At 46.0% G+C, this 12764-nt stretch overlaps 1 protein-coding gene across 4 annotated transcripts in view; it reads right to left on the bottom strand.

Annotated features, from left to right (window-relative positions):
- Nucleotides 1-12764, bottom strand: part of SLC25A22 (solute carrier family 25 member 22) — a 100649-nt gene that overhangs the window by 11287 nt on the left and 76598 nt on the right. For all 4 annotated transcript variants that reach the window (XM_019519787.1, XM_019519788.1, XM_019519789.1 and 1 more), the window contains exon 5: nucleotides 9146-9236. In XM_019519787.1, the coding sequence (XP_019375332.1) occupies nucleotides 9146-9236 (91 nt within the window). The remainder of the gene's footprint in view (nucleotides 1-9145; nucleotides 9237-12764) is intronic.

Raw genomic sequence — 12764 nt, 5'->3', positions numbered from 1 at the left:
TTGGGGGGGGGGGGGGGGGGGGGGGAGGAGGGGGAGAGTTAGATCCTACACTACAATAGGTATCCAAGTACTAAGAGAAAGGGTGAATTATGGACTTATTCCTCAGCTGATTTAACAGGCACAGCTCAGACTTCAAAAGGAACAATACTTTTTTACAACAGCAAGGATCGATTCCTGTAAGTTAAGAGAACATTTCTAGTCCAACATATGGTGTTAAATATAAATACTTGACCATATACATGGCATTCAACCCTGTACATCAATGCTTCTGACAAACATGTCGACGCTGTTGCCACAGAAACCATTCAGTTGAATTTCCTGGGTTTTTTTCTTCCTTAAACCAAATGGTAGCCTTAATGCAACATCTATCTTAACTAGGGAGTACTGTGTGCACAGTTATTCTGGTTGCTCAATAGCAGATTTAAAAATGAAACAGGGAGAAAGCTGTTAAAGAAGTACTGAAATAAAGGCTTACGGAAGTGTTTTCAGAAGCGCTCAGTACGAGTCTGATTCTCATGCCCACCAAAGGTCATGATAAAATAGATTTTAAATGGGAGCAGGGTTAGAGATATAGCAAGTGCTTTAAAAAAATCCTACCCTGCACTTGGAAATTTTCTTGAAATAGCATCCAGTAAATTTTCAGGAGTAGGTGAGCCCTCCGTTAAAAAGAACAACAACAAAAAAAACAAAAAACAAAAGACGACAAACCCATTTGCAAGCGATTACGTTTGTGAGATTGTTCCTCAGAAACAATGGAATGAGGAGTCTTCATGAGTCTTGCAAACACGCACCCCTCCAACCTAAAGGAAAAGCATGAGGATTTTCAATCAAATAGTCCTTCTCTTGAGAGAGAAAGGGCCTTGTTACATGGTTATTTTGGGCGACTCTGGGAGCTCTTAACCCTGGATTGTCCAGACATTAAAGTGGTTTTAACATCTTGTTATACAGCTCAAAGTTACACCACTCCAGGACAGGTTTATCATCACTGATCCGCACTACCCAACTACTGTTCCATTAAGGTGCAGCCACTCCTCACGGATGTGCAGCCCAATTTGAAGTCCTCCTGTGTCCCAGGATCTCACACCCCAACTCGTAGAGCAGGGATAGAGCTTGTCCTGGCTCACCAGCCCTGTCGTAGCAACTCACAGCTCCAGCTCCTACTCCTGCTCCTGCTCACCAGGCCTCTAGTGCCACGTCACAGCTGTGCAGGTGGGGGACAGTCAGAGAAGGCTTCTAGACTAAGGGTGTGACTGCTCCAAACTCCAAGCTAGCACTAACACAGATTGACACTTGTGCAGCTCACTGCATGTAGGGTGTAACAAGGCCCAAAGAGCCACTTGGAACTGCAGCTTCAAAAACAAGTAACTCCACTATGGCCATACAACCACTGCCATGATGGCAAGAGTTGTAAAGGTGCCACTTGCAACCACTTCTCTCTGGAGATATTTAAGTAGAGAAGAAACAAAGTAATTATCCTCTTTCCAAGTCCTCTCAAGCTGTAACAGCCCCTCTAAGGATGCTGCAAAAAACAGTGGCTTCCTGAGCCAGGAAACAATGTAGAGCAGTGCACTTGGCATACAGTTTAGAAACAGAAAAAGGGACAGTACAGCAACGTGTGCATCACACATTGCCCCAACTGACCCGCTTTCCAACTATGAGTGATGCAGGTTTTTGTTGCTTTATTCCACTCAATCCCTGCCAGCATGAGTGCACAGCAATGTCCCACTATTGGGTTTTTCCCATGATTAAACCAGCCATCTTTAGCTCACTCAAGATTAACAGATTTTAAGGTCAGGGGGGTACCCTGACAAACTGCTCCAGCTTTAAGAATAACCTGCACTGTTAAGAGTATAAGGCTTTCCTGACTTCAGCTTGCAGCCATTGGCTCTTGCTATGCACCTTTTGTCTGCTTGACTAAAGAACCCTGCAGTATCAGGTGACTTCTTCCTATGTGGACAATTATCCACAGGAATTGTATCATCTCTTAACCTTCTCATCCCTGAGAAGAAGGGCTAGATTCCCAGCCAAGATGCTAACAGGTCAGAATTGGAATCATGTGCGTTAGTGAGAGACTGTAGATACAATCTGTGTCCAAATTACTTCCAGTTTAAATAGACAAAAGAAATAGGTGGGGGCAGGCAGGTAAATAGCCCAAGGTCACACAGAACAGCTTGGAACAGAAGCCTGGCCTTGTGTGTCCAACTGAGTGCCCCGTTCACTTGAACACGTGGCCTTTTCAAATGATAGGGCTATGTGCACTTTGCAGGTCAGGGTTCACTCTGGCTGCTGAGTCATTTAAAACAGATCCCAACAGGATGAGCAGATTCTGTTTCTGGAGAAATAATATACCTGGCATGACATCAGGTGGAGAAGACCTTATGGAGTCACTTAAGCATTTATAGTCAAACCAATGATGCTGGGGAAATCTAGAGGAACTTCAACAAAATGAATCACAACCTTGTCCTTCAAATGAATACAAAGCTGTGGCCCTAGTCCGTTGTGGCTGGTACTGCTATCACAGTTCTGGGGGGGGGCTCCTGTCCCCCCAAATCAAACCCAGGTGTATGGCTGTTTCATTCATGCTGTCCTGGCCAAATTCTTGCCTGTAGGATTTCATTTTAACCTCACTGTTCTATCCACTGAATGCAGTGCACAGCACCAGAGGTGCAACTGGCCAGTACTGCACCCTGGCAGGTGGCAGCACACAGTGCAGAAGCAGCAGCCAGAAGTTTGCTGTTTGAGGGATGGGGAGGCAGGGATTGGAAATGTCACCTCCTTTTTCTCCCACTGACATGGGTGTCAACCAGCCATTTAAACACTATCTTTCAGAGGCAAAACAAGGAGGCAACATCTTCCCTTGCAGCAGCAGACCTCTAGCTGCTGCTCCTACACCAGGAAGTGTTGCTGCCGCTCTGCTCTCCTTGGTGCCAGGCTGCTGCAGGATACAGGAGAAGGGGGAGAGGAGAGCAAGACACTCCCCCTACTCTATTTGGGTGCCCCTTACCTCCCAGGCAGCACTTGGGGTTCGTGGCTCCACTTGCCCACTCACCCTTACGCTCCTGAAGGAGGAGGTGCTGAACAGAATACTTTGTTGGGTTGACGTGTATGCAGTTTAAATAGCAGAAGTGTTTTACCCCAGGGGTATACTTCAGCAGTAAAGGGAGAGAGATGGGTAGAGAAGTGTGATGAGGGCGATCTGGGGAACAGAGAACCTATCCTGCAGGAGGAAACAGAACAGCCCAGCAAAAAAAGGCGGCTATGGGGACATGACTGCTTTCTGGAGCTCTCTCAAGGGAAAGAAGAACTACTCAAGCTAAAGGACACTGCTGAAACAAGGGCAAGATGGGGATGAAGTCACTCTGAATAACTTTAGGCTGGAAATTAGGTTTCTAAGTACCAAAGCAGGCATGCTTATTTGCCCACACTAGGAAGGTGGTCCAGAACTGAACTAGTGTTAAGATGGGGTTTGGTTTACGAATGGGATTTTATGACCTGATTGCCTGCATGTGCAGGGGTGAAAGCTTGATCACCAAGGAGGCCCGTTCTAATGCTACAAGGAAAAGGACTAGGAACAGGCACTAGCAAAAGTGGCCATGGACGGCTCACGCAGCACCACATACCGGCAAATAGAGCGCCTTGCATTTCTGTTCACCAAGCAAAGTGATCTGATTTGCCCAAAGACAGAAAGGGCGGGTGGGGGAAGGAAAACTACCATATCCATTCCGCAAAAAATTTGCTCATGTTAGCAAAGAAGCCAGTAATGCAATAGCACTGGGCTGGCTATGAACCAAAATTGCTGAACCAGCACTTTTCAGCTGCGCTTTGGAACAGCAAACAAAGTGAAGGTCAAGATAAAAGGGGTGGGGGGAAGGGAAAGAGGGAGAAATCAAAGGGCAGGGAAGGAAAGTTAATAATAACGGGCCTTGGCTAGGCCCTTTGGAGACATGTTATAATGAAGAGATACCATTAATAATAAACCTCAGGAAAATTTTTAGCCCACCAAGGCTAAAATACCCAGGCAAGAGATACCCTGATACAGCAGGCACGAAACACCACAATGATCAGTGTTCTAAGCCAGGGGTTGTCAACTGGGGGTACACATACCCCCAGGGTACTTCGGAAGGCCCTAGGGGGTATGCACAAGCAGGTGAGGATGGAGCACTGCCACCCACCACCCCACACCGCTGAGCACACTGTGCAGCCGAGGGGGAGGGGGAGGGGGAGGAGGAGCGAGGGCAGCGGTGCCCTTCTGCAGGCTGCACAGGCACTGCCTGGCCAGCCAGATGCAGAGGGGAGGTGGGGGAAGCTCGCACACGGCCACCGCCACTGCCACCATCCACCACTAGGCCATCATAGAGGACAGTCCAGTTGTTCTCTATTGATATGAAACAAGATGCCTTTATTTTTCTCTTGAGGAGAGAAAGAATAGAGGACATAAAAAGACATCAGGTTTTGTATCAATAGAGGACAGAGCAGCAGAAAACCAGAATGTCCTCTATGATGGCCACCCTACCCACCACCCCACACTGCTGCTGCTCCACATCCAGCAGTCCACCCCTCCACCAGGGGTACACTTATTAAAATAGGTTGAAAACCCCTGTTCTAAGCTTTGGAAATGGAAAGGAAACTTTGTGAGGCAGTTTACAGTTGCTCTCAAAAGGAAAGGCTTTGTTGAAGGTGTGGCAAGGTCACGATTTTAGAAATGACTGGTTATTCTGAGTGTCTAGTACTAAACACCTTAAAACAGACCAATATTCATAAAGGATCCAGCACCCAGGATCTTTTACTTTGTGGGGCTTGACTGGGGGGTGAGGGGAAGGGGGAAAGTAAGCCCCTATGAGAGGGGATTTCTTAGACACTCAAAACTAAATAATGCATGTTAAAGTGCAGGACAGGGGCCTGTTGCCTTTAAGAATTCTTAAGGACATGCTGACATGCGTCCCTCAATCTTGGCCCTAGTGACTTGACTTTTCTTCCATTTACATTGTACTTAGCTCTGGAAGACAAAACAGCTACTGTCTTATCAGCCATTTATTCACTCAGGGCGTCGCAGGGGGAGCAATGTTCACCACAGAGGTGTTTAACCTCAGGGCAGCTCAGGAAAGCCTCCTCTGCATTCTCCATAGACCACAGTCAGAAAATCCCCATTCGCTTCTTTCCACCCCGCCTTCTTTGGAAGCAAAGTATCGTTAGTACAAGCAGCTTCAAGCAGGCACAGATGTACGAAGAGCTGCACAATGAGGGCTCCTATGTGATCTTCTGCTTATAGTCCTTGATACTCTGGAGAACAACCTAGCAGAGACACCAGAAGATGCTGGGTCTAATGACAAGGGATTAGACACAATCCAGACAGACTCAGCATTCCCTCTGGGGCCCCCAAGACACACAGAAGAAATAGGGGCAGCCGAAATGCAGAGGACATCATAGCATCATCCCAGTTGGTTTTCTTTGCCAAAATAATTTATAAGCTTGTGACAGGAAGACTGAATTGCCCAGGGCTTGACATAGTGCTTAAGGCAAGTTGGGGGCAAAGGAAACTTTTTTTTTTTCCTTACTCGAAACAACATACAAAGTAAAACAAGATTCCAACAATACATGAACCATTAGCAATAGCCAATCCCAAGTTATAAGAGCCCCATTTTAAAGCCCCACCATCAAGCTCCAAGTACTCTCTCAGTCCCACCTTTTGGGACAGTCTGCATCTTTGAAGCCACCAAAACTTCACTTGCCATTTCAGGCAGGTTCACTGTAATGCAGGACTGTCCGGGGGGAAAATAATTAAATAAAAATACCCATGTGTGGAGTGGATTGTTGTGCAACTCAAGGCTGGTTTATTTTGGGTCACCTCACGTCCGTCACGATGCACCTCATGTACACGCTCATACACCCCCTCATATTTGCATGTGTGCGCATGTTAAATCAGACAAGCAACCCTGGCCCATTCAAAATTTGAGCAGATTCCCAGCGAGGCAACCCCTGGCAGGTTAGTTCTCCCATTCAAAGAGTCACAGGAGAGCTTTCTGACCGCAGACTCTGCAAACATGGCGGCTCCAAAGAGGGCTACAATCACATCGCAGAGGCAGCATATCCACCAGAATGGATACACATTCACAGATACACAGGACTCCTAAAATACACCGCAACTAATGTTAGTCATTCCATGACAACTTGCGCTGCTAATGCAGAGGCCTCTGTGACTGCATCATGCACAAGCAGCCCCCAGAGCTGTCCCTGGATTAGAGCAAACCTGAACAGTTTGAGTGAACTTTACCATCATCTATATCCATATCCTTGCCATCATAATTGCAGGCAGGAATGGAAGCACATTCCCAGGCCAAGCAGTTTGAACCCCTGCTTGCCCATGGTCATTTGTTGGAATCTAGGTTTTCTGCTATCTGGAAGTTTGCACAAGGTGTTGGGGACTGGAGAGTCAGTGACACATGCTCAGCTGCATATACGAGAGGGTGGAGGGAAGACTGCAGTACCTTGTTTTCTGATTCAGTAGAGAAGATTGGTCTCTAGCCTTGCCTGCCTTGCCATAGTTTACCAGGGAAATGTGGGGAAGGGGAGGAGAATTTCTCCCCTCCAGAAACCAAATGGATAGATCAGCCTTGATGGAGAAAATCAAGGACAGCAAGCAGTTGGAGGAGACAGTTCTAGTGCATGTTGGATGAGAATGGAATAGCAGAGAGAAGATGCTCTGCTTATCAATGGGAGTGCCTTACAATGAAATGGCCTGCTGGTCTCACATTTTCGCTAGCCACATGTGCATCAGCTTGGAAAAGACCCAAATTGTGCCAAAGGCAGCTGCACATGAAGAAAGCTACAGAGGCAACCCCTTTAATAGGACAGTCTCTCTATCGCATGACAGTCAAAAGAGTTGAGGGAAAGGGATTTGAGACAATGGCTGTGCAGTAGTTTGAGACCACATCTGGCCTATAAAGTTTTGTGGGAAAAGCTCAGTAAGAAAGGAGCATGAAGAAACAACATGGCCAAGCCAATGTAGTGGTGGTGGCAAAACTCCTGGTGGAGATGTGGTTCTGCCAACAGAAGAGAAGTGGTGATGCTATTCCAGCAGTGAAGCCCCTTCTGTTGGCATATCCCATGTCTCCATTGGGGCTATACCATTTCAATGGCTGTTTGCTAGTGTTATAGCCATGATGGCCCAAGGGAACATAGATCTTGCTTTGTGCATTGCCCTTACCAGCACAGCTGCACAATTCTTGTCACACTCCCAGAAACGGCAAGTTCTAAATGAAGGCTGCCCCCTGGCTATTCTCACCAGCAAAGCCTGCCAGATCACTCCAGGCTCTTTTTATATCCCAAAAGTTGCCCAATTACTCCTGAGGGCCCAGCAGTGTGCAAGTGCAAAGCAATTAGTGTCCAAGACCACAGAAGATTCAGTCTCATCACCCAGACCAGATTCCAACCAACATACCCAGAGCTGGCTGAGACAGTCTGTGCTGAGATACAGAACTCCAACTGCAGAGCTGCAGCTTCCCAAGATAGCAGTGGGCAGCCCCTGCCGGAGCAGCCATTCAAGAGCAACAGAAGACAGAGACACCTACTAGTTTTGACCACAGCCAAGCCCACCCACACACTCCATTGTAAATCAAACACATCACTACTGCTCACTTCCTTCCTAGCAGAGGAGCCAAGGGAATAGAAAGGCCTCTCCCCAAACCAATGGGCCAAGACCTATTGCACTGCTGCACCCAATTCCATGTGGAAGCTATGCTGGCCTTCCGCACCCAGCCCAGATACCCCCAGAATCTGCCTTGCCAAGACTGGCTGGACAAGTACCTCCCCTGTGCAACTGGTTGAAAAACTCCTACAAAATACAAGACGACAGGACAGCCCAGATGTTCTCGCCTCCCTTTAACATCTTCCCTCCCTCCATAAACTGTTAAGCCTTCACTAATTTTGAGCCTCTGTTCTTCGGCAATAACCAGATGTTGACATCAAGTCGGTGGACTACAACAGAGTCAACACTCCAGGATGAAGCGTAAGTAACTTGGAACAAACAAGGACTGAAGAACATGTCCTCCACAGGTCTAAGCTAGCCTAGTTCCAATGAAATCCCATGAGGTGCCCCCACTTATGTTAGCTGAGGCTCTGGCCCCAAGTACCATGAAGCACCGATAGGTCAAGCAACTGGTTAAAGGATATGCAACTTTTCAGCTTTAGCTCCCTTGTGCAAATCCAACTGAGGTTGTTAATGGCCAAGAGCTACATGTTATGCACCAGCCATCTACTGGCTTCTGCCAAACACATATCCAAGCATCTAGCCCCCTTATTGACAGTCACCACAGAGAGGCTGAGGCCTAAACAGTCTGTGGAAATGGAACAATGCTGCGAGTTGGAGAGGAAACACCTTGGCAAAATAAGCAATAGGTTTATAGGACAAACAGGTGTAGATACAGGGCTTCACATTCAGGGCTATCAATGCAGCCACTTTCGCTGGCATTGAAGTCACATGGCCAAAAAAGAACCCTTCAATAACATCCCTTTTGTTGACTTATGGACTTTCAATATTGGTCACCTCTGAGAGGAAGCAGAAAGTGCCAGTTACTGATATGTCCACACTCATTCCTGCCCCTAAATACTACCACCACCATGCCACAGCTGCCAAACATTTCCAAAGAAATAAAAAGCTAGGAGGTTACAAAACTAGGTGTTGTTGCTAGCCTTGGGACCTGGAAACATCCTGGCTTCAGCTCCTCAAAGCATAGTCAGCACAAAACTGGGAGGGAGTAGAAGAGTGTCCAACTGGGGGTTGAGAACGAGGAACTTCCCAGCAGCTGTTTGACCAGTAGCCGAAGAAGTGCATCTGTGCAGATACTTTCTGCAGAATTCTAGCTACATTCACTTTGGCTGGGCTTCAGACCTATTTCTGGAAGCTTGGGGGAAAAAAAAACCCTCCGGGGAGGTGCTTTTCACTTTCAGTTCCATGCATGGGGCCTTTGGCTTGAATGCAAATTACTGGTTGGGCCAACTTAAAGGTGAACTGCAGTCAGGACATCAGATCATATGACAGCACCTCACCCAGTTATGCATAGCAGGCTGCTTTCCTCCCCAGCCCATCCCAAAACATTCACGTCTCTCAGCACAAGCATTGCTCCAGCAGTAAAAGCTGCACACTCACCCATCTTTGGAGAGATGGTGTCGGAAGAAGTCATTGGCCGCTAGCTTGATGGCCTTTTCTGGCGTCACTAGAGTCAGGTTCACCGCAGCCCCTGGGGAAGGAACAAGAGGAAAGGTGCACTGGAGCAGCCGAAAAAAGGACTTGATCACTGAATGGATTATGGAGTGCAGTGACTTCTGCACTAGTGGGGTTTGCAACTTTAAATCCAACCAGGAACAAAAAGGGGAGGTGGCGGGGGAAGGGTGGGGGAGGGAATGTTTTCCCAAAGTACTCAAACACAAAAAACACTGAAAGTCAATGGGTCTTGTCCAAATCCCTTGAGCACGTGAAGATCTCACCAGAAGTCTCTTGGCTCCTTTTTCAACAAGCTCTTGAAATTCCTGTTACATTAGCAGAACCCACTTTGTATGTGTCTGTGCACACCCCCACAGCCTGATCCAAGAAAACTGAAACAAATGTTCTCAATGATTTCAGGAGACTTTGGATGAAGGTTCAAGGCAGGACACGTTCCATTAGTTATAGCCCCATCCTGCCTTTGTAGACAGCTTCTTCCAGGCTTGGAGAAATCAAGATCTCCCCAGAAGAAGACTGGCATACGGCAGTCCTCAGACTTACGACACAATTAGTTCCTGAAAACCATGTCTTAAGTCAAAACGTCGCAACTTGGAACCAATTTTCTCATAAGAAACAATATCCTAAATGGGGGATTGGTTCCTGAACCAAGGCCTGATACCTTATTTTCACCAAAAAATACCCCAGAATTTTGTACTCAATCACTTATAGACAAGTAACATAGCTACATTAATGTATTTCTATTGTAAATAGCAATCATATTGATTTGGAAGAACTTATTTGAGGTGACTCTGCTGGACTTTTTGAAGGGTTCTTGGCTGGAGTCTTCTTAGGAGTCTTGGCTGCAGGTTTTTCTGGAGTCTTGTCTGCTTTCTTAAAGAAAGTGTCCAAGGAAGTCTGGACAGATGTTCTCCAGGGAGACAGGCGACACAGCGAACTTGTTCGCTGGCGTGGTTTGGCATCAGATCAAGTGTTGTAAAGTCAAGACTGAGTTCATAAAGTTGAACCAGGGTGTCAATTTATAAACGTGATACCCGTGGAATGTTGTAACTCGAAACGTTGTAAGTCGAGGACTGCCTGTACTTAACTTGTTTTTAGTCACGTTGTCTAGGGAGGTCATGGGCTGTGGAAGGCTTGGGGACTGATTGAAAACCCACTGAAGTCAACAGGAGTGCCTCTACCAGGCTCTGAATCGAACCCTTAGGACAGAAACCTTCATTTCTCATTTCACCATTGAGTGTCACCCTTAGAACAGCCTCACAATGGCCTGGATCTAGAGGGTACATACATGGCAAGGACCCAGTCTGTAATAAATCACATAAGAGCACCAGAGGCCAGGCCTAGTCCCAACCCACAGCAGAGGGCTGAATACCTCTGCTCTGGTATGTCAACAGCACTTCACACTCCCACTACGTTTAAGTATTCTATTGTTGCCTGCAACAAATGGCAAATCCCTACATTGTTGTTGCCACAATGAACAGCCTGCACAGCTCTGTTTTCAGACTGACAGCTATGAAGACCAGTATTAGTCAAACACAAGGGCATCCTAGCAGGTTTTAAGTCACCCTGGGTGTGGGTGGGGCAAAACAAACGGAGTGGTGCAGCTTCCTGCTCTGAGCTAATGGTTGCAATGTTTGGTTTGTGATTTCAGCCTCTTAGCACATTTTAGCTTGGAAGGAGCCCTCTAACAGGTAGTCTTGCCCATTCCCATCCTGCACTGGGGGCAGCTTTGATTCTCAAGCCAAAATTATAAAATTATACTATTAATACTCATAATTATTAAAATTATAACCCCCCCACCCCCAACGTAAATCTAAATCAGCCACGTGCACCAAAATTAAGTGCCTATTAGAGAGTCCCGGTATAAGCTCAAATTATTGATGAAGCTGCCAAGGGCCAGAAAATACAATGGACCTTCCAGAGGAGAAATGATTTTTTTTATGATTTCTTTTATTGGACCAACCGTGTAGTTGGGAGCACTACTGAACAAGCTTTTGGACAACAAATGACCCAAGGAAGGGCATTTGTTGCCCAAAAGCTTTGTCCAGTAACAGTCCCAATTATACAGCTAGTCCAATCAAATGATATCACAAAAAAATCCCTGCCTCTTAGACATTTCCTGGACCATCACAGCTACAGCACTCCAACCCAAATACACCCTTCCATACACAAGGGGGGAAAAAAAATAATCTCCCAGCTTTATATTTGTGCACAGGCTTCCAGGAGAAAGGGAGGCAGAAATTTAATGACAGGAGAGTTAATGGGATGAGTTTTCATATGAAATACAGAAGCTCTCAAATTAATGAAGAAGCTTTGGGATTAATGTTGCCTCAACCGCAACTGGACAGAAAGGGTGGAGAAAAAAATTTGACTATATACAATTTTAAAAAAGAACCTGGGTTCTGTCTTAAATCTTTGCTATTTTCAGCAAAGCTGCTTAACAGAGAATGGATAATCCTTGTCCTCAATAACCCATAACAGACCTAAGTCCCCAAAGGAGGAGGAATGGAGTATATTATGAAGACAACTTGGCAGTTGATAATGCATTCTCAAATTTGGCCAAACTCTCCCACACTCTGGACACCCAAAAAATAGTTTCATGCATCCCCTATCACAGGTGGCTTAAGGCTTGTTCTTCTGTACTCCAAGTTCACATTTAGAAGGCCTCCCCAGAGAGCAGACAATGCTACATGGATGTTAAGTGACAGCAGAGAACTGGAAAGCAGGATAAATTAAATACCATGACAAAAGTTTCAAGTGGTAGAAGTGTTATTAAGAATCTCAAATTTCCAGGCTTTGAAACAAAAGCAATGGCCTTATCATTTTGTAGTCCTGATGAATCTTCTATATGGGAATTTTACTTACAAACTTCAGAGGCTTTGTTGTAAACGGTATATTTTATCTTGGAAGCCCCATATCCTAGTAGCACCTTGCAAACTGGTACTTGGACCAAGGTGTTTTGTTTTTGATCACTGGTGTGGTCCATGTGGTCTAAAAGAGGGGAAAAGATCCCCAACCCTGTTGAAGTAGTCCTATCAGGTTATAAGTAGACAGGAAGTTTTTAGCACTGGGAAAGAAAAATGAGACAGTGCCACTAAAAAGTCAAATCAGAAAAGACATGGAAAACAGGAAAGCAGGAGGACTATGAAAACAGTGGGATTTTTCACTACCTAAGCTCTTATAGCTAGAAATTCACATTATGCATTACTGACTAGGTAGGAATCTCAGTGGGCCAAACCTTCATATGACCATAATGTTTACACCCATGGTGACTTTGGGGATTCTGTGCACCTGGATTTTAGAACCAAAAACCAGGGTAGGGGGAAGGATTTTGCAAGAGATGAGTGAACCTAGTCCAGTCCTAGCACGTATTTGGGCATGAATATTAGGCAGATGTGCCATTGCCTTGGATTCAGATGTTTTGTTTAAATCACAGTGAGTTTTGAGGTTTTGGCTAACTGAAGGAGTGGGGCACCTGCAGGCTTTCTGGCAAGGGGGTGGAAAAAAAAGAAAAAAAAAAAATCGAATTCAAACCAATGTGGCAAGA

This window comes from Gavialis gangeticus, unplaced genomic scaffold, assembly GCF_001723915.1.
Source record: "Gavialis gangeticus isolate Ggan-Ray unplaced genomic scaffold, GavGan_comp1, whole genome shotgun sequence".
Lineage (NCBI taxonomy): Eukaryota > Metazoa > Chordata > Crocodylia > Gavialidae > Gavialis > Gavialis gangeticus.
Note: the sequence above shows the minus strand (reverse complement) of the source record. Positions and strands in the feature narration are given on the sequence as shown.